Source organism: Musa acuminata, chromosome BXJ1-4 (assembly GCF_036884655.1).
Source record: "Musa acuminata AAA Group cultivar baxijiao chromosome BXJ1-4, Cavendish_Baxijiao_AAA, whole genome shotgun sequence".
In the NCBI taxonomy this organism is placed as follows: Eukaryota; Viridiplantae; Streptophyta; class Magnoliopsida; order Zingiberales; family Musaceae; genus Musa; species Musa acuminata.
This window is the reverse complement of record NC_088330.1, coordinates 33,711,575-33,733,056: the sequence shown is the minus strand read 5'-3', so window position 1 is coordinate 33,733,056 and position 21,482 is coordinate 33,711,575. Positions and strand designations below refer to the sequence as shown.

At 38.7% G+C, this 21,482-nt stretch overlaps 1 protein-coding gene and 1 pseudogene across 1 annotated transcript; both read left to right on the top strand.

Annotated features, from left to right (window-relative positions):
• The first annotated feature begins 7,100 nt into the window (after positions 1-7,100).
• LOC103976247 (transcription repressor OFP8) lies at positions 7,101-8,465 on the top strand. The gene has a single exon (XM_009391457.3). The coding sequence runs from the start codon at positions 7,679-7,681 to the stop codon at positions 8,357-8,359; it is 681 nt and encodes a 226-aa protein (XP_009389732.2). The 5' UTR covers positions 7,101-7,678; the 3' UTR covers positions 8,360-8,465.
• An 862-nt stretch (positions 8,466-9,327) lies between these two features.
• On the top strand, positions 9,328-16,528 carry LOC135672164 (C-terminal binding protein AN-like; annotated as a pseudogene).
• Positions 16,529-21,482: the final 4,954 nt, after the last annotated feature.

Here is a 21,482-nt window from a genome sequence, read left to right as displayed (position 1 = left end):
ACACAACAAATATTAAACTTCCATGATTTTTCTGTGCAGTTTATCCCCATAAGAAAGCTTGTTAGGAACTCAACGCTCCACCTATCTGTACCACATTAAATCCGCTGAGAAGTGGAAAGAATAGTAGCTTACATTTCACAAGTTACATCATGGTAAATCAAGGGGAAAATACTTGGAGAGACGATCGTGTGATAAGTCGACCATAATGTTCTAAACAGATTTTAATGGTACAGTGTTGGTGAGCTAAATTCTGAAAATAAGACAGGGTAAGCAATGCAGGTGGGCAGATGATGGAAATCCCATTTGGTGTTTAGGAAGTCATAACCAAAGATGACCTTCCTACAGGGACTTACCGGTTTGAGTCTTAAGCTGAGCTTATGGTGGAGTTCCACATGGTTTCTTCTATCCAGTTTGAGCAACGAATAATATCAGTGAGAGTTCGGAAAGTCTCTTGGTGTATTGTTTTACTTGCACGGAAGCTCATCTCATCTAATGAAAACAATTCAGTGAACTTCTGGTGTCAAGTCCTGTGTGTTAGCTTCCAGCTAGATGATCCTCTCTTCTCACCCAATGAGACATGAGAAACCGCAGCCACAGCCTGATGTTAAACTACAAAGTGCCAGCCTGCTAAACTACATAAGAAGATTTTGTATGAACATTAGATATTTTTCGTTCTAGGATTTGATAGTGTTGAGTGACATGCTGATTTCATGAACAACTTCTATAGAAACACAGCATAAGGCTAACTGATTTGATGTGAGGATAACTCGCTCAGTTGTATCCTTACACATTTATGATAGATTTGATGTACAAAGAACGAAGGGCTTGTCTTTTTTTCCTTCATATATGATGGATGATTCCTTCAATAATAATGTTCAATTTGGATGCTTCTCTTTCATAACCTAAAATGATCTTTTCAACGTCATCTCAGCGTGGTTTTAGCTCTCTCCTCTCCTCTCCTCCAATATGCTGCTGCATTTCCACAGAGCGGTCCGTGTCCTCACCCAATAATATGGATTGATTTGTCATCTTAACCTTTACAGATCACAACACCAACCTGTATCGCACTCCGTCAGTGTTGACTTCCCTGACTTGGATGGGCCACACATCAGAATCATGTAGGTTCTCGTGATCCTTCATCAACAAGAACAAAGATATATTTTCAGATACAGTTAAAATCTATTAATTCTTTTAAGTAATAAGATAATTGTATTTGTTTTGAGTCCATACAAGATTCAGTGTCACCTCACCTTTGTGAATGGGACTCATGGCTCAGGCGAGGGAGACTCGTCGTGACTCACCCTATTACGCTCGGACAGGTTGGTGCGCCACTTCATTCAATACGTGGCTCGATTACAATTATAGTTAGATAAGACCAAAACGAGACAAAATGGTCACATGAAGTGGTCGGACATGACCCTGAAGAGATGATATGCTATGTCGCACTAACGCAAGGCATTTGGGTGTAACAAGCAACTCTTGTTGTTTTCCGAAACCCTTCGATTTACTCGACAACTTCCAATCAAATATTTAGCATTCAATTTTTGACGAATTTCTGGACAAAAAACTCGAAAAGAGAGTTTTTTTTTTTTCCTGAGAAGCATCTCTTATTTTCAAAATTTTCAAATAATACTTACCTAATATTTAGAATAACATTTTTTTCTCTCTTTTCCTATTGATTGATCTATCGAATGAATCGGTATAATTATTATAAAAAATAATGTTGTAGTGTTTTTACACTACGTTATAGTGTTTTTGTAACACTAGAAAAATACTATAGGGCAATACAAAAATATTATAACACAATAATTTTATTTTCAATAATACTATAACATACTGTTTTCTCATATATTATGATTTTTTTAGTATTACTGAAAATATATAAAAATATTATAATTGGATGATTCACCCTATCGATCGATCTATAGGACTAAAAAAAGAGATGAAAAATTGAGATAGGTGGCTAAGGGTATTTCATGTATTAGACAAAAAAAAAAAAGAGTTACTTGAATATTCTAAAAATATGGGACGCTTCTCCATGAAAACCTAAAAAGGACAATTCGCCCTTCAATTTACTTGTGCTTATGTTCTTTGTTTTGTTGTATTTTTTGATTTGATTAAAAGATATTTACTTTCTGATACTAATCACTTGTTGCACAGAAATGGGAGTCACAACACAGTGCATGGGATGTAGAGACCTAAACATGTCAATTCCGTAGCCATTTGTAGATTAGAGCGTCGATGCTTCGCATCGATCTCATCGCTCTCGAGAGAAAGTACTGCAGTGAATTCCCTGTGTTCAGGTTTTGTTATTTCAGCCAGATTAGACTCCAAGAAAAGGTGATGCTATTTTATGTGGACCAGCCCGTTAAGAGAAACCAAATCCAAATACTGAAACCTTGGGAAATGTTGCAATCGCCATCAAAGCTTGGGTCTTCTTTCCATTCTCTCCAGAGCGTAGGGAGTGTGACATCAGTGCACAATGACTCCTATACAAGTCGCAGGAAAGCCAGCGTGAGTGTTCTTCTCTGTATTATTAGCAGACTTAGCATCCTACATGTTACATGTCCCCCGGCTTTCATTGAACGGAGGATATCAGCATCTCAGATATGAGGAAGGTCTCAACCGTATCCATGGATGAGCCGGTGCAGGAGGATAGAGGCCCCGCCCGCCACCGCGGCACGTCGGCCGGCGGGCACAAGGTTCGGCAGGTGTTGGCCAACGGCTGCATGCTACTGGCCGGTGTCGGCGGCGGCACGCTGCTGGCGTGGTGGGCTCTCTCCTTCCACCAGTCGAACGAGCAGCTATGGATGGTGCCTGTGGGCCTCGTCCTCGCGGGTACGCCGGTCGTCGCGTGGCTGTCCATCTTCGCTTCGGGCATCTGCCGAAGTCTTCAGCTGCAATTCGCTGCTGCACCGCCTGCGTCTTCCGGACCAGAAGAGATGATCAGAGGAGAGGGAATGCAGGAGTTCCCTATTCTTTGATATCTACTATTATTTTCTGTTCCTTTTCTTTTGTTTTACTGGTTTTATTTGACAAATTATTCGAATCAGATCGGTTGATATGTTGAAATTATTGGATGAAAGAAGATTTTGGCATCTTAAAAAAATGCATGAATATTTCAGAAAAACAAAGAATATCTCGATAGTTTTATGAATGTATTGTACTCTCACCTTCTATAAGCAGATGAGAAGAGGTTTTACAACCATGAAAATTCGAAGTCAACAAAGTTAAGACTTTTATTTCTTTCTCCATCATATTTTTAACTTGATCAACTTTTAAGTCTATTGTTATCCACAAAATGCACTCTATAATAATTTGCCAACGTGATCATGAATGATTGGGAAGTCAACATCTCGTTGGTGTATGACTAATCGAATAATTCTTCCTTTGTTACTCAAAGCTCGTGAATCATATATAAGAATAAAAAGGAGGTGCCCAGCTTAGGCTATGCGTGACTTAATTTTTATATCCATATCGATTATTTTCTGAGGGATTTGTGGATATTATTTGTAAAGAACACAAACATAATTCCCTTGGTCGCAAGAGGTTAATAATATGAAAGCACATGGCTTTACCCCCTATGTTGAAGATGAAGAGAAGGATATATATGGTGGGTAGACTTCTCTGCATTCTTCTTCTGCTTTTCTACTTGTTGCAAGAAGAGAAAACCAAATCACGGTTGACCAGCCCAGGACTGGTGGTGGTGGTATTTGGGAATGGAGAAGAGAGATGTGGCCCGGTGGTATATGGGGGCAATGACGACTTGGGAGAAGAGGGCTGGCTGAGGTAGTCAGTCTTCTTCAAAGCTATCAATCAGCTTGGGGACTCGCCCTTGGAATTAATGAATGAATGGGAAGTCTTCGACACGGAAGGGATTTGGAGCAACGCATGGAGGGCCCCCCAAACTGCCGGAGATTGTGGGAAAGGACATGTTGCTTGCTCCACAATCACAAGACGCAACAGATGGATGGGGGCCTCGATCTCATCTTCTTCCTGGGTGTCATTATGTAACTACAAAGTGAGTTTAAAGCTCGGAAAAACGATTGGGGGAGCCTACTGCCTTGGAAAGAGGTAGAATAAAAGGAGAGACCACCTTAAGTTGCAACTCGAAGCTCATGAATTGAAAGGACAGGAATTTTTTAATTATTATAGATTTTAATTTATGGAACATCGTGAAAAATAATTTTTAAAAATCTTTTCTTCGGATGAACGATTGAAATGAGTTGGAGATGAACGATTTGAATGAGTTGGAGAAGAAGACTTTCATTTTAAACACCAAGGCTATGAATACCTTGTTTTGTGCTTTCGATAAAATCGAATTCAATCGAATGTCTATTTGTAAAATAATTTTCGATATTTGACACATACTTGAAATCGCTCACGAAAGCACTAGTAAAGTAAAGAAGTCCAAGATAAATTTTTTAGTTCATACTTATAAATTGTTTGGATGAATTTCCATGATGGTCTCATCCCACACAAACTTTGGTGAGCCTTCAAGGTTATGTCGGTCACGTTCAAAACCACATCTATTACCATGATTTTTTTTTAGGTTGAAATGCATTTTGATGGAGTGGCTTATGTAAAATCGTATCTATTACCACGGTTTTACATAAGCCACTACATCAAAATACATTTTGATGTAGACCTCTACTCTACGTTCCATTGTCCATGTTGCACCTCCTCTACCTCTTCCTCCATCTACCTCGAGGAGGATTTGGTCTTTGGTAATAGATGAAGGCCGGCTTCTATGATGAGAGTGTAACGATGACCATATCTTCCGAGGACCCATACCAGGACTTCAGAGCATCCATGGAGGAGATGGTGGTGGCACACGAGGACAGAAATCTCTCTATTCTGTTGAGGAAAATCCTCCATTCTATTGAGAAAAATCCTTTCTCTTAATCTGTATAAATAGGAGAGGGACAACTTAATGTATTTAAGCGAGAGGAAAATTCTTCTTATCTTATATTCTTTTATCTTCTATTCTTTTATCATAGCAGTGAGAAAAGCGAAGCTTCGCTCTTGTCTTCGGCCAGCGACAACGCTGCTGAGAAAAGTAAAGCTTCGCCCTTGCCTTCGGCCAGCGACCAATGCCGCTGCAGCCAAATTCCTAAGAGGCTCCGCGGCCAATCCTCATTTTTCTCACCTTGATAGTCTTCGTTGATCTGCCAACAGTCGACTGACTTAAGGAGAATGAAGGGCGGACTTAAGGGGAACGAAAGGAACGCTTGTGCCCTCACAACAATCGCAGCAGCAACAACGATGTGCTCTTGCTTTACTCACGACTCTCGCTCATAAATCATTCTTTGTATCGATCCAAGATTGGTATCTTTGATAGAAGCACCATCCGGGGGCATGATAGAAGATAAGATTTTCCTGAGGAAATCTCTCTATTCTGTTAAGGATCTCCTAATTTGTATAAATAGGAGAGAGACATGTTAATATATTTAAGCTAAAGCTTCTTCAATAAAACTTCTTTAATAATTCTTCTTATCTTATATTCTTTTATCTTCTATTCTTTCTATCAATAGTGCTGGCTTTTGTGGATTTGTTGATGCATCTCATGGATCAAGACGAAGAAGTCTTGCTCGAAAGCTAGCCTCCGCGCTACCTCATTAAGATATATGTGGGCCATTATGCAGTGAATTTGATATCATGATCATGCATCTTCTTTTTCATCTTTCTTTTTTTTAGTTTTTCTCAGCCAAAATGTGAGCTTCCTTTCTCACTTGTTGCCTCAGTAAGATGCAGACCAGTGAGCAGTGAACTCGATCTCATGTTCATGCATGTAACCTTGGCGCTGCTTTCTCTTCAGGAAATCAAGAAAGCTAGTATTTTGCACTTCCTCTAGTGGAAAAACAATCTTAAAATGATGTTCATAGTTTGGTGATAGTTTGATCTGAAATCTTTTTCCATTGTATTGCAAGAAGAAGACAGCACCGAACCTACGTCAGCAGGACGGTTCCTTGGAATGAACCTTACCAGACTTGGACAAAAGAATGTCCTCGCGGAATGAAAGCTCCTGTAGCCTGTTGTTCTTCAGATTCAAAATGTTTAGGTTTCACATCTTCTGATATAAGAAACACAAATTACGGTACATATTTGAAGAGTGAAAGCCATCCTGCGCATGGTAAGGGTTAATGACAGTATTCACAGCAGTGGAATAGTATTTAAGGGGACTCATGATGTTGAGACCCGTAGTTTTCTTCATCACAGTGATCAACACACTACAGGAGCTTGCACTCCAATGACGTGTCCTGCAAGGAAAAGAAGATTCAGGATACGCTTAGGTAACCCACACTGTAGGACACAAGCCTTGGCATCATGCATTCAATGTTATTCCTTTGGATCTGGTTACGTAGCTTTGTGATGAGAGATGCTGTGTATCACCAGACTTGTCTATTTGTCTGTGATTGCAAGGGTGTAGAAGCATACGATAAAGCAGGTAGTGTTTCTGCCTACCACATGGTTCTTCTATCTACCTGTTACAGTGGTACTCCTTTACATTATGGAATAGTATGTCTCATAATTCATTCGTGATTTCTACTGTTTATTATCAGCGGCTAATCAACTTGTGGATCTAAATCAAACAGGTCATGGAATCTGGGCTGGTCCAATTGTTGGGTCTTTTCCGGGTTCCTCTTGAGTCTGAATTGTTGTGTATGTGCTTTTTTTGTGATGTGATGGATGATACTTTTGCCATCCATTTCTCTTAATTAGATGATTATTGCTTAGATATATATCATCAAGACCTTCTCAATACATTATTACTTAGATCAATACAAGCAGCAGACACAGTGTCCCTACCCTTGGGTGGATGTTAGATGAAAAGCCAGCCTCACCGAAAGGAGCCTACTGTCGAACATGAAGGTTTTCTTATTTTGGTTGGTTGAAGCAGGTGTTATTATAACTTAGCTTATCCATCAAGACAGATCGGTCCACATAAATGTAATCATGCAATCAATTCATCATCACCCACAGAACCAAAAGCTTCTCTTTCTTCTCAGCTACCTGCCGGCTTAAAGGCCTTCAATTAGACTGACTACAGCCGCCAGGTAGGTCCGCTGCGCATCACTTTCTTTACCTAAGAGTTCGTTCATCTGTATCGATATCATAGGCATATTTATTTTCGTATTAGAAACCATTTGAATCCTTTAATCTAAAAAGTTGATGTCAATTTTCTATGAAAAGTTTCTGCTTTAGACTACTGTATATTTTCTAAGCCATGTAGTCTAACCGATACAAGCTGCATCCTTTTCTTATCTCATGATCTTGGCTTTTATTCTTCTCATAAACAACTATATAAGGATAAACATATTGGAACAGTACACGAATCCTGCAATGGTGACTGGAATTTCCTACCCGAAGAGGTGTCTTTAGAGAAACATGTTGAAGACGATTCCGCAAAAGATTTATGGCTTCTTCTCAACTTGTCCATAATCCAATTGTCTCCCTGTTATTTAAGTACTCGTGTGATGCAAGCATAGTTCTAACACGTCTCTATGAAGGCCAATCATCATGTCGAACATCACACTTTGAATCAAGGGGAGAATAGTACTGAGGTGATTACATCCGTGAGCCACTACATAGGGGTGGGAGGAGGAGGAGGAGGAGGTTGTACTCCGGTATAAACAGTCCCCACACTGCAATAGATCGCTACCAGAAGAGAGGAAAGATGAGTACGAGTGCCACGCGGAAGAGGAGCAGCAGCGGCACCTTTCTGGGCCTCGGCTGCGGCTGCAAGGACTCCAAATCGGTGTCAGTGTCGGTGTCGTCGAGCTCCGTCGATGCGAAATCCGTGACACCGGCGCCATTGACGCGGAGGGCCAGGGAGCTGTCGTCCGCGGACACCATGACCTTGTCCTCCCCCTCCACCTTCTCCTACGGGGAGGAGGAGGTGAAGATGGAGAGCTCCGCTAGCACGCCCAGCCTCTTCGGTCTCCTGCGCCAGCTGAACGAGCTGGAGCAGGACGTGACTTCGTGGGGACGGTGCACTCTCCCATCCCCCGCTCATATCAAAGAAGGGGAGAAGAAGAGATTGCATCAGCGAAGCGGCAGTGAAGGAGGAGGGCGGAAAGTGGAGGAGAGCGTGGCGGTGGTGAAGGAGACGAAGGACCCACTGGGAGAGTTCCGGAGATCAATGCTTCAGATGATCATCGATAAGGAGATCGTCGATGGCGAGGAGCTACGGGAGCTGCTCCGCCGCTTTCTTGCTCTCAACTCACCACGCCACCATGACACAATTCTCCGAGCATTCGCCGAGATCTGGGAAGAAGTATTCGCCGGCTACGAGACCACTCCCGACCTTCTTCACCACCGCAACCGTACCAGACTTCCCGTTCCTCGGCACTTGTAACAAGCACAAGAATCTATGTATCTTATCGCTATTCTTCATCTATGTTCTTCAACGAATTAATTACACGATGGTAAATGCTAAGGTTCATGTTCTATCTTAGTTTTGTCACTTCCCGTTTGTTTACGAAGATTAGTCTATCATGGAATTAAGCAGAGGAAACCATTAGAGTACTTTCGGTCCGTGAGTTTGGATTCTTGGCAGTGGCCAGGGTGGGCAAGGAGGACAAGGCGGATTCGAACGGCACATTCTGTCGAAGCAATGGCCACTGCTTGTGCATGGGAGCAGAACACAATGCGCCGGAGCTCGTATAGATGTCATCTTCCTTGTTGGTTTCAGAGACCAACCACTGCAGTCATTACTGCTGCCATCACATCTAAAAGTTTCTGTTTGCTACTGTTAAACCATGTGGTTGATTAATTACTTTAGCAGGCGCTATAAGAAACTTCTCGATCTGATAGCATTGTTGTCTCCATGTCCTCCAAAACGAACTTGTTCTTCTCTGCTGTCCATGTCGTTGTCACCATCTTTTGTGTATATTTCTGTATCTTAGAGGGACAAATTCATATGATATAAGAGCTATCAAGACGAAGAGTGATAGAGATTCTCCACACTGAAATGTATCAGTGTGATAGGTAGGTAGGCCCAAATATAAGAAGGTTCCCTATGCTGATGCTGATGAATGAGATGCAGGGTCGTCTACAATCGGCAACAGCTCAATCATGACGACGGCCCGTCCAGTGCCGAGCAACATTATTAGTTAGGCATACCAGCTCTGGGCTTTGCTGAGTACTAGTTGAAGGCCCCACCTCAACAGGCTTATGGTTTGAACAGTACAATTACCACGATGCCAATCAAATCAAATTAAGAACCGTTCCTGCTATGGTTGCAATTTAGATTTAAAAGTTGGAATCACCGTACAAAAAATGTTTTCGTCTTTAGAAAAAACAGTGAAAAAATATTTTTACGAAATGGAGAACAAACAGTAGGTATTATTCCCGTGATGAGTCTCCAACCTCTCGCTTTTGGAATCACGAAATCAAGATAAGAAGTTGCCTGAAGCAACTATGGGCCGTTGATGAATAGATCGACGGTCGTAATTAAAATCAAGAAGCGGTCGCTCCGTTTGGCAGGTCCCGAGTTCTCGAAGCCGAGTGGAAGAAGCGGTCTTGCGTTGGAGAAAGAATGCACTACCGGGGCATGCGGCGGTCGCCGTCGGATCCGAATCGGATGGCGGCGGACCTCCCGCTGTGGTCTTCCTCAACTGCCTCGAGGACCCGTCCTTGGAGCGCGAGGCCCTCGCCGGCGCGGCCGTCGTGGAGCACGTCGGCCTCTCCGGCCTTGCCGGCGGCCCTATCGAGTCCGCGGCAGTTGTCCTCCTTCACTCCCTCGTTCTCCTCCCCCGCGCTGCCCAACGCCGTCTCCGCCCCTGGCAACTCATCCTTTGCCTCGGCTCCCCGGACCGCGCCGTCAACTCCGCCCTCGCTTCCGACCTGGGTCTCCGCCTCGGACACGTCGATGCGAACCGGGCGGTGGAGGTGGCCGACATCGTCATGGCCCTCTTCCTCGGCCTCCTACGCCGGACCCTCCTCCTGTCCCGACACTCCTCATCGTTGTCCGCCGCCTCCGGGTGGTTCGGATCCATCCAGCCACTATGCCGGGGGATGCGCCGGTGCCGTGGCCTCGTGCTAGGAATCATCGGGAAGTCCGCCTCTGCTCGGTGCTTGGCCACCAGGAGCCCGACTTTCAAGATGAGTGTCCTCTACTTTGATCTCCATGACGAGGTAAATCTGCCTCTTTTCAGTAACTTTTCTTTCATAGTTGGGTATATTGCCAATTTTTCATAACCAAAGTTAGAAATTTCTTGTGAAAATTATTTTTTATTTGAAAAGGAATAGGTTATATAGCATGGATTTCAGGTATGGGTTTAATTGTGCTGGCTCCTAGAACTTCTAGTTATGTTTTATTACTGATATTTACGAAAAAGATGAACTTATAGATAATTGTAGTTGTCGGAAATAAGTAAGAGAAATTGGGTGTTCAAGTAGCTATTGTTGCTTTAAGTCCAAAAGAAAGAAATTATGAGATTCTTTTGTTCTTTTGTGTGATTTTCTTTGTTTGGATTTCTAGGTGAAAGAAAAGAAAAAGAAAAAAAATGGAGTGACAGATAAAATAACATTTAACATCATTATGGGTGTAAGAGTATCTCATCAATCTAAGGCATGTGATTATTTATTCTCTAAGCTCCCTCTTTAGTTTTAGCTAGCCTTTTGTGTACATCTTAATAAACAAGTTTAGGTTAGACTATTTTGATGATATATTGTTAAAATCAACAAATACAAGAAGTGCATCTTAATAAGCGACAACCAATATTTTGGTTCTCCAGTCAAATTGAGACATGTTTCCTGTGCCTGAACATAACTAGAAATATGCCAAGTTGTAAGAGTTTCTTGTTATATATAGTCTTACAAGTTACAACAATATGTAAGCTAAACTGTATCCCTCATAAGTATAATATATAGGCTCAACATCTAATTCTTCTTCCTTTTTTGCTGATAGAATTGCAAGAGAGTTTGTTTCTGAATCCACTATTGGAAAATCTTCTCTTATTATGGAATTTGTTTTATATATGTGAAGGCGAAAGGAAAATCTAGATGCTCGCCAATCACATTTCTTGCTGCTGCTCGAAGAATGGACACCCTCAATGATTTGTTGGCGGAAAGTGATCTTGTTTCACTTCATTGCTCTCTATCAGATGATACTATGCAAATTCCAAATGCAGAATGCTTGCAGCATGTAAAGCCAGGTAATTGTGATATTCCAAAGTGGTCTTTGCTTTTTCCTTCATTTAAGTTGCTGTTTTTAGAGTTTTTTGCATTTCTCTTCCTTATTAAATTAGTAGAAAATAATATGAATGCTAACAGGACATTTGCGATCTTTTTAGTTAAAGAAAATGATTTGGTTTTATAGGGGCATTCATAGTGAACACAGGTAGCTGTCAATTAATAGATGACTGTGCATTAAAGCAGCTTCTGATTGATGATGCTATAGCTGGCTGTGCAAAGTGTGCATTACATGGTGCTGAGGGGCCACAGTGGGTATGAGCTTTAGACTTAGGGTATGGATTGTTTTCTCATTTTATTATGTTGTTTAGGTATGAAGAAATTTGACTGGCATGAACACTAAACCACTATTTGTCCTTTAGTTAGCTTCAGATTTTATTATTCCCACTAAGCATTTCATCTTTTTTTATTGAATATTATGCAGTAGAGCTCTTATCATTTACATTAAAACTTTATGTACTTACAGCTAATCAATTTTAACATTGTTATTCAGTGAGAATAGCTCATTGGATTTTCTTAGATAATAGGGTTTTAACCCGTTACTCAATATTTTGAACATGTCTTGGGATTCTCTTGATTTTTGGGTTGAGTGGTGCAATTGATTGTTTGGTTTGCAAAGGTTAAAAATATATGGTCTTGTGCTAGAGGAGTTGGTTTTGTTGTTCCAATTTTTAAAAGTTCTTGTTGGTTGTGTCTTATTTTTGCATGAGAAGGACCTAATGCTAGAACATGCCTCCTATGTCGCATGAAAGCTAGTTCAACAATGCAATACATAAAATGTTAAAGGCAGACATCCTCTCTCTCTCTCTCTCTCTCTCTCTCTCTCGCACACACACAGTGTGGAACCATGGACAGCAACCTTTCAGTGGTGGGTACTTGTAGCGGTATGACAATGGGGGTGATACATTGAAGGTTCTTCCTTGCTCCTCTTCCTATTCATCTCCGCCTCTTCTCCTTCCTCATTTACATAACGTTTCGGACTCACCACAAAGGCTAACTTGGTTAGAATTGGCTGATTCATGTTTAGATTTGTTGAATGTCATTGTTTCTTTGTCAATTTTGTCAACTCTAAATATTTTTTGACTTTTTGCAATGTGTCATGTCAACATAGGTGTGCTAGGTAAAAAAAAAGCCAAGTCTGTACAACGTAGCTGCCACCACAACCTATCATCTTTGTCTGTGTTGCCTCCCGTACTGTTGTCATCACTATTACTATCAACACCACTACTGCCAATATCGAGACGTCCATCCCACCATCCTATTTCAACAACCACCTTTATCGTCATTGTCGGTGTCTTAGTTGCCATCATCATTATCGCCACCTCCACCACTATTGTCAGGTTCTATTAATGTCAAAACCATTTCTGCTGTCACTGCTACCATGGTTGGCATCAATAAGGCGAAGAGTTAAAAGATGAGAAAGAGAAATGAGGATTGTGATCTTTGATTTGTTTGAAAAGGTCAACATTTTGTTTTTGTATTTCTTTTCCCATGATAAATGAGTTGAAAACCATAGATGAAAAAATGGAGTTGAAATTTAGAAAATAATTTTCTGAAGTAAGCTTGCCGTAAGTGTTTGAGCAAGCAACCAATTATGGATGAGGGCCCCAGATGCATGATGGTAGATATATTGGCAACAATGTGATCTCATCAACAAAATAAATACAGATATAGCTGATAATTTGAAACTTGCAGGTGGGTTCAACTATAAATTCCAGTACAAACAAATTAGACTAGTTGAGTACTTGCAGCAATTAAGATCTTAATGAAGATGACTTTAATTTCCTGGCAGATGGTTTTAGTTGTATTTTAAACCATTATTGACAATCGTGAGGAATTAATAGCTAGAAGGTGTGAGAAAATTGCGAAATGGTGAGACCAGTGATATCACACTGTGATGATGGCTGAGGCAGAGAGTATGAGGTGGAGAATGAATAGGTTCACATGAAAGCATGGAGGTGTCTCCCTTAATGTCTAACTAGCCTAGACGGCTAATTTGAAGATGAGTTAAAACAGATTTAAAAACAACATGATGTTTGAAGCTGTATTGCAATAGAGAACTCCATGGGAGGGGATTCATTTTGGTCAATTTCCCAGAAGGCCACATTCATTAGGTTCATTACTGATCTAATATCACATGCACGGCCTTTGGTCATTCTACAGGGTTCAGAAAGGTTAAGAGAAGACTAAGATCTAGAATTATATTGTCAAAACAATGCTAAAGTGTTATCTTTGGAAAATGTGGATTAAACATATTAAAGATTGTCTAGTCTGTCAAACACATCAGAATTTTGTTTTTCTTTTCTGATGATCAATATATTCCCTTGTATGGCCACAAGAACAAAGAAAACTGAGCCAAGCCTTATACATCTTGTAGGAGGAGATCCCTTGTATGGTATGGTCATAACCTGAGAATCCGAAGGCGTCTATGACTACCACATCTTCTTGTTAATGCTTCTCAGCTTTCCAAAGAGGACCTACCTGCATACTCAGAGATCATGACTCTGGGCTGCCCAGTGCAGTGTTGCACGAAAAGGGTGGTGGTGGTAGGGTTGCTCTGATATGAAGGATTGGTTGATCAGATCTGATCAGAGTGGCCTGAGGTTAAGAGGAGATGTGCTTGGGCATAATAGAAGAGAGGAGGATGGAGATATATTATTACAAAAGTAATCTGGAGAGTTGTATATGATATACTGGTTGGTTCGACCAGTCTTTAACCAATGTTCTATTGGTTCATTGGGCATGACGAAGACAATTATATACTGTTGAAACTGATTTTTGACCAGCTAAAATTTTACCTTCGGCTGAGACCAACATACGTATGTGTTTGGGTTTGCATATGTATGTGTTTGGGTTTGCATACTGGTATGACCTCTGTCTGATGCATACGAGTTAGTTCAGATGGTTGAACATATTTTTATTGCATTTCTAAAATGCACGTTGAATATCTTGTTCTAATATAGCATAATAATGCAATTACTTCAATTTTCTTATTAAAAAAGCAATTATCTTCCACATTTAACAAAAAATAAGTTCTAAACCATAAATTGTAAGTTTGGTTACTTCACAAAAATGTATTCCTATATTATATATAGACACATATTTGCCTGCATAGACATGCATGCATGTACTTGGGTAGATTGGCATATATCACTGATGCAGGCATCCATACATGCATATACATACATACACATACAAACATATATGGTAGGCCAGCATATATTATATTATCACTGGTACATGTAAGGGATAACTTCAGATAGAGAAGAAGAATTTTTATCTGTGTATATCAGATTCTAAAGTGTTACTCTTCCATTATATAGTGCATTGGCTAGGTTCACATTATTTTTAGATATAACATCTTATGTTGACATGCTTATTGCAATCATTTGCCTTTGAGCTCAATTTTACTTGAGTTCTAAGTAACTCTATATGTTGACCAAGTTCTTTTCTCCTCTTTCTAAGTATGACAAGTTTGTTTGTACTACGCGTTCCACTAGTGAGACGTTACCAGCTCAATTATTGACTGATTTCAGGTGAGAGAGATGCCAAATGTGTTGATTCTTCCTAGGAGTGCCGATTACAGTGCAGAAGTGTGGATGGAAATAAGAGAGAATGATCACTGTATTGCAATATTTTCTCTTTGAAGGAGTTGCACCAGAAATTGCTCTTTCTGATGAAGATGACATAAGTGAAACCAAATATGAAGATGAGCAATCAGAGAAATGGGTAAAAGAAAGTCCTCTGCAGATTCAAAATTGTGAGCAGCTAGACAAAGGGTTCCTGGAGGTGGCTGGATCCTTGATACAATAACCTATGTAACAAAAAGGGATCCTGCTGCACAGTTTGCTGTTGCTTTAAAAGCAAGGTGCTTTTTTCCGAAACTTCTAATGTCTTTCTTAATGCATTTATCTGTTAAATTTCTGCCTTCTGGATATAAAAACAAGTCCAGCTTATCAACTGCTATTCATCCAGGAAATACTTGGATTGCGGTCTTTTGCTGCTGGTGGTAAACTGTTGCAGGTTCGTATGTTTGTGTTGTTCTTATTATATATTACGGAACCTAGTGACGTTATTAGGTATAATTCTATAGCAGGCTAGAACTATCTCTTGATTACGTGATGAATATGGTTCAGCTGCAGTCACTGCTACAGTACTAATAAAGCTATTCCTGCTGATATCTTGCATCGCTACAGTATGCTAATATCAGTTTCTCCGGTAGATATATATAAATGATGGTCACTCTTGTCCCTTTGCTTTACCCTGCTTATTGCCTGGTTTAGCTTATTCATTCTCTTTGTGTTATTAGATTAACAGAAAAATGGAATTCATATTTGCAAGTCATAGTTTCTATGTGTGGGAGAGCTGGAGGCTGGAGGGTCCAGTTCTGGACCAATGCAAGCTTGTCAATTGCGGAAACCCATTGGTATGAGCATATTTCTTTATAATTAAAATTAGAGTTGAATTCCATTCTTGACCAGAAAGTTACATGCAGTCTAGTGCAAATTAAATGAAGTATGTGCATATCCACTGGCTCAATAATGACAAATAAGGTTTCAGATACCTGTCAAACTGGTACATACTGCCTAGTATTTACCAATACAACTAAGGAACCGGGCCATGTATCGGTACTGGTCCATATGTGTAGTTTTGTCATTGTTTTGGTGATGCCAGGCTATACCAGTATTGTCTCAGTTGCCAAAACTGGACCCAGAAAACTGTGCTTGGTCAGAGACAATAGTAGAATATGCTTTCAATATTTCGAAGTCATGCCTGGATCTACTATGATCACAACTTGTTTAAAGATACCTATAGCACTCGGAAGTTGATTTTTTATTTGCATGATCTTTTTTCTTAATCGAGTTAGCTTGATGCTGATGATTGTTCCAAGTCAGATACCTACCTTTTAATGTTCTCATGTGCTCAGACAGCAATGTGCAACCATCAACGTTTTTGTGTGCTGTTTTATAATAATGTAATAGGTATCTTCTTAACTAGTTAACCTCTACATGTTGCATCTTTTAGTGCATCCTTTCGCTGGTTCTGTATCGTGCAGGCTGTCTTGGATCTCAGCATCGAGATTCTTGCAGCGTTGAATGAAGATGGTGTCACAAGATGGCTTGATTAAATGGTGTGTTTGTATGTAGGAAATGCTTGAAATGACATCACAAATATTTGTTTTTGGTTTATGCTCTTTAGGTATCTATAAAGCAATGTTGAATGCATTGGTGCGTGGAATTCATATCCCCACTTGGTACCAGTTCAATATCTATGCAACTAACCATGTATCGGAACTTTGTGAATGTGTCAATTGCATCAACTTCGACTCCACTGAATGTTATATAAAATGGATGTCGATAAATTTGTTCTTGCATCGACATTTCGTCGTCATTCATTTTGCTAACAAAAGGAGAAAAGCTCACTCCAGTGCAGACATCTTGTGCTACAGGGCCACCTGCCCTTCGGCAACTAACCATAACTAGTTTGATGCCTTTATTATATAGTTTGATTGCTCTCTTATACTGTACATACAGGCAGTCATGTGTGGTGAATAATATTTGTGGATCATATTGGATCTCAATGTTAACTATTTAATATACATAATGATCCGTTTGAGGTGATTTTGTCATCTGCAATACGTTATGACTACTGATGTATTCCTCGAGAAAAGACATAAATATCTGATTCCATGTAAGAATGCAAGTGTTATATGTCTTGGTGTTCATGAGTATATTGTTAAATCACTCGCGATCTTGGCGGAGTATTTGATGAACTGCATCCACAAAATGCAGCATTACAACGAGGACTGGTACCGGAAGGCTCAGTGTCACCATCACCGTGAACCCTACTGCCATTGTAGACCTCTCGACTGGCGGATCGAGTTCCAGCAACCCTAAAACCTCGCAATAGTTGGATTCAAACAGCTTATGGCAGTATCGTTGATTCCATTCGATCCTTTCAGGAGATGGCTCATCAGCTTCCATCATCACCTTGACCTTGTTGAGGCGCTTTCCAGGCATCGGCATCTTCTTATCCAGATTTCCTCTCTGGAGGTCGCCGTGGTCATCGACGCCATCTTCTTCGCGCGACGCTGCGCGAATGCATGCACGCGCGACGCTGCGTCCATGATGCACGAGTCTCCAGCACACGGGTGGCCTCGGTGGGGGACATGGTTGAAGCCCCTCAAGGATCATGGGGGAGTATGAGGAAGAAGCTCTCATTTGGGTGAGCAAGAGTGGAAGCGTCGATAGAAGTATATGGATCTACGATCCCTTTTTAGGTTGACACGAGTTGGATGCTGCAAGGATCCGATGACAGTCCGGGAATAAAGGAGGAGAAGGTGGTGCAGCTGTTGCACGGCTTCAGACCGGTTAGTGGTGACAAGGAAGGCATCCTTCTTTTCCTCTAAGCAAAGCAAGACTGATTAGTTTGCACACGAAACTCTACAATAAATCATTCTTGTTTTTTGGTACTAACAAATGAATCGATTATTTCATATGAAGCTTCAAATTCGAGCTTCCATCTGCCGCTGGGTGTATAGTTTCTTGCGCATGACTGTTGCGGCACGCGAATGAAGCGGGCAGAAACATTAGAGCAAAAAGCCTATGAAAGAAACGCTGCAAGAGACAGAGCCAGGAAATAAGTTCGAACAAGCTTCGAAGGAACAATGTCTTGAGACGAGAAAAGGGAGATTGCTTCCACGCTCAGATAATGGCGTCGCGTGCAGCGATATTTTTATTGGATGACACAAATAGAATTATTGTCCAAGAAAATAATGTCATCAGTATTATTTCCATGAAGAAGCACGAGTAACATTACACCACCGCAGTTATATTTGGCTTGGGAGGAGAATACATACATGCAACACAGATATACTTGGATTTTGAGTTCTTTGCCTTGATTACCCTAAAAAATTCAGATCTTCTATGTTGTAACTTTCCTTTCCTCTTGATCTGTTTTTTTTCTTCTTTTTATGTCGAGATTCAGTTTGTTCCTCTAACACATCAATTAAGTGCCTTGAAATGTTCCATACGTGGACAAAAAAAAGATCGTTTAGAATCATTTTGGATTGAAGATGAACTTGGGTTCTGCTCAATTAATATATTTAGATTATCATATGACAACATGTTTAATAATTATGATATTAATTCTTAAATTGACAATAAAAAAGAATAAGGGAAGAATCATTATTATTTTGTAAGAAAGGAAGATACTAATATATACGAGAACCTTCTTTAATTATAAGAATACATTTTGGATCTGTCAATTATATAATAGTCATTGAGAGTAGGAATATTCATAATAATATCAATATTCCACCAACAAAACATTATACATGTAGAAGTTTACAGAAAAATGAAGAGCAACATTCACAAGGAAGAATATTATTTTATAGGATAATTCTAAAAGTTTATCTTTTTTAAAAGATGGTTGAATACAATATCTGAATTTTATTGATATGATTTAATTCATATAATATATCATATTTCTGGCAATCATCTTTTCTCTCGATTTTAGTTTTCCTTAATTTATTATCCACTAATTGTTGTATAAAATGGGTGTCGATAAATTCGACATTTCATCATCATCATTCATTTTGGTAGCAGAAGGAGAAAATATCGACTCCAGTGCAGACATCTTGTGCTACAGTGCATACAGGCAGTCATGTGTGATGAATAATTTTTGTGGATCATATTGGATCTCAATGTTAAACTATTTAATATAAATAATGATCCGTTTGAGGTGATTTTGTCATCTGCAATACGTTATGACTACTGATGTATTCCTCGAGAAAAGACATAAATATCTGATTCCATGTAAGAATGCAAGTGTTAGTGTTATATGTCTTGGTGTTCATGAGTATATTGTTAAATCACTCGCGATCTTGGCGGAGCATTTGATGAACTGCATCCACAAAATGCAGCATTACAACGAGGACTGGTACCGGAAGGCTCAGTGTCACCATCACCGTGAACCCTATTGCCATCGTAGACCTCTCGACCGGCGGATCGAATTCCAGCAACCCTAATATCTCGCAATAGTTGGATTCAAACAGCTTATGGCTGTATCGTTGATTCCATTCGATCCTTTCAGGAGATGGCTCATCAGTTTCCATCATCTCCTTGACCTTGCTGAGGCACTTTCCGGGCATCGGCATCATCTTATCCAGATTTCCTCTCTCGAGATTGCCAAGGTCATCGACGCCATCTTCTTCACGAGACGTTGCACGAATGCATGCACGCGCGACTCTATGTCCATGATGCACAAGTCTTCTTTGGCACACGGGTGGCCTCAACGGGGGCCATGGTTGAAGCCCCTTAAGGATCATGAGGGTGTAAGCATAAAAACCGTAATATGCTGTACTTATATAAAAAAAAATTAATGTCAAAAACTAAAATAATCTAAGAATAGATCAAATATAAGATGCATACTTTTTTATATCATTCAAAAGATTTTTATCTAATTTACAAGCATACCGTTGTCGGATCCAAAAACTATAGCGATGCCAATCTACAATAAGAATTAGGCTCGTCTTCTCCAATCTTCTTATCTTTTACAAGACCACTATGAGCTATAGATTAACGATAAAAGGGAGATTAGAGAAGATCTATAATCATTGTTTTATCCTTTTATAAACGAAAGCATAAGGTCTACAATGGTAATTTGGAGAGTCTCTCCTATTAAGATCATTTTCTAAAAAATCTTACTATGATTGTACTTACTTTCTATTACTAATAATCATAATCAGAATATAATCATATCTATAATATATTTTTATCTAATTATATAATATCACATAATATAGTATTCTACTACTTGGCTCATTAATTGGTATGACATAAAAAAAATTAAAAATAAAAATAAATAAAATATAAAGTTATTTGAAAATAATTTTATTTAGTTGGATTTTGAAATTTTGAAAAAAATATTTTACACGTGTGTACGAATTTTATAAAACATATTAATAAATCTAATAAATATAATACAATATAACACTATCAATGTGAGTCATACCAATTGTATGTCATTAATGTCATATTTCCTTATATATACCATAATACTGTTAGCCTTTTATAATGTAGTCCAAAATGATCATTATAATTTATCTTGTCAAGATAATTCTTTTATCATATTCAATTATAATATGTACACATATAAATGTAAAAGGATAATAAAAATAAATAATTTTAATTATATAAATAAGAATATCGATTATAATATTTACTTAAAAATATATTACCATATCTTTTATGAGTTACTTATAAATTCAATTATAAGAATATATTCTTTTAAACACTTTAGGCTATAAGTCTTAAGTGAATGGATCAATCATCAATATAATGAAACTTAAGTTATTAATTAACATTAATTATTTCTGAATTCTTTCTTTAATTATAATGCATATAACTGTTAGAGTAATTACTATTCAGAGAAAAAAATTATTATGATATATCACAAAGTATCTTCAGTGATTTGGTAATTGAATTTGACTATACCAAGTCCTGAGATAAAATTTTATAGTAAAAAACTTGATTAGTGGCCTTAAAGTATATCACAAAATAAGCTCCTATAGTTGATAAGACAATAATACATTGCTTAATATTTTTCTCTATAAATTGCTCATTCAACTAATAATTATAAATCATAAAGTGAATTTTCTATTATTGAGGTAATTTATAGAATAAATATTTAAAAATTTCATCATTTTAAGCTGATTAAATTTCATGTATGTGAGCATATAATTCTTCGTCCCTTCTAGATATCTTGTTTTTTTTTTGTATCATTTTATGGTTTCGTTTCTAAGTAACTATAATATGTACCACTAGTATTCCGATTATAAAATTTATATATGATCTGGTATAAGCTTGAGCATGTAATAGAGCATGTAATAGACTTTTAATTGTGTATACATAATGAATGTTTTTTTAATTTACTTTTTCTCAAGTTATTTTAAAAATACTTATTTTGATTAAAAAAATTTACTCTTGTCATTTATTGAACAAAGCTATATACTAAATTTCTTTAAAATTCAGTCAATATATCTTTTCCAAGTCCTAATAATTCTTGAGATATATTCCAAAATATCTCAATACTAATAATATCAATTGTATCATTCATCTCAATCATTTTAATATTCTTGGTGAGAAATTTTTTAGTTCGATGTAATAAACTAAGATCCCTATTAGCAAGTAAAATATTATTCACATATAAGACTAATATAATAAATTTACTTCATTTATCTTCATATATATATATATATATATGTCAACAATAATTTTTTT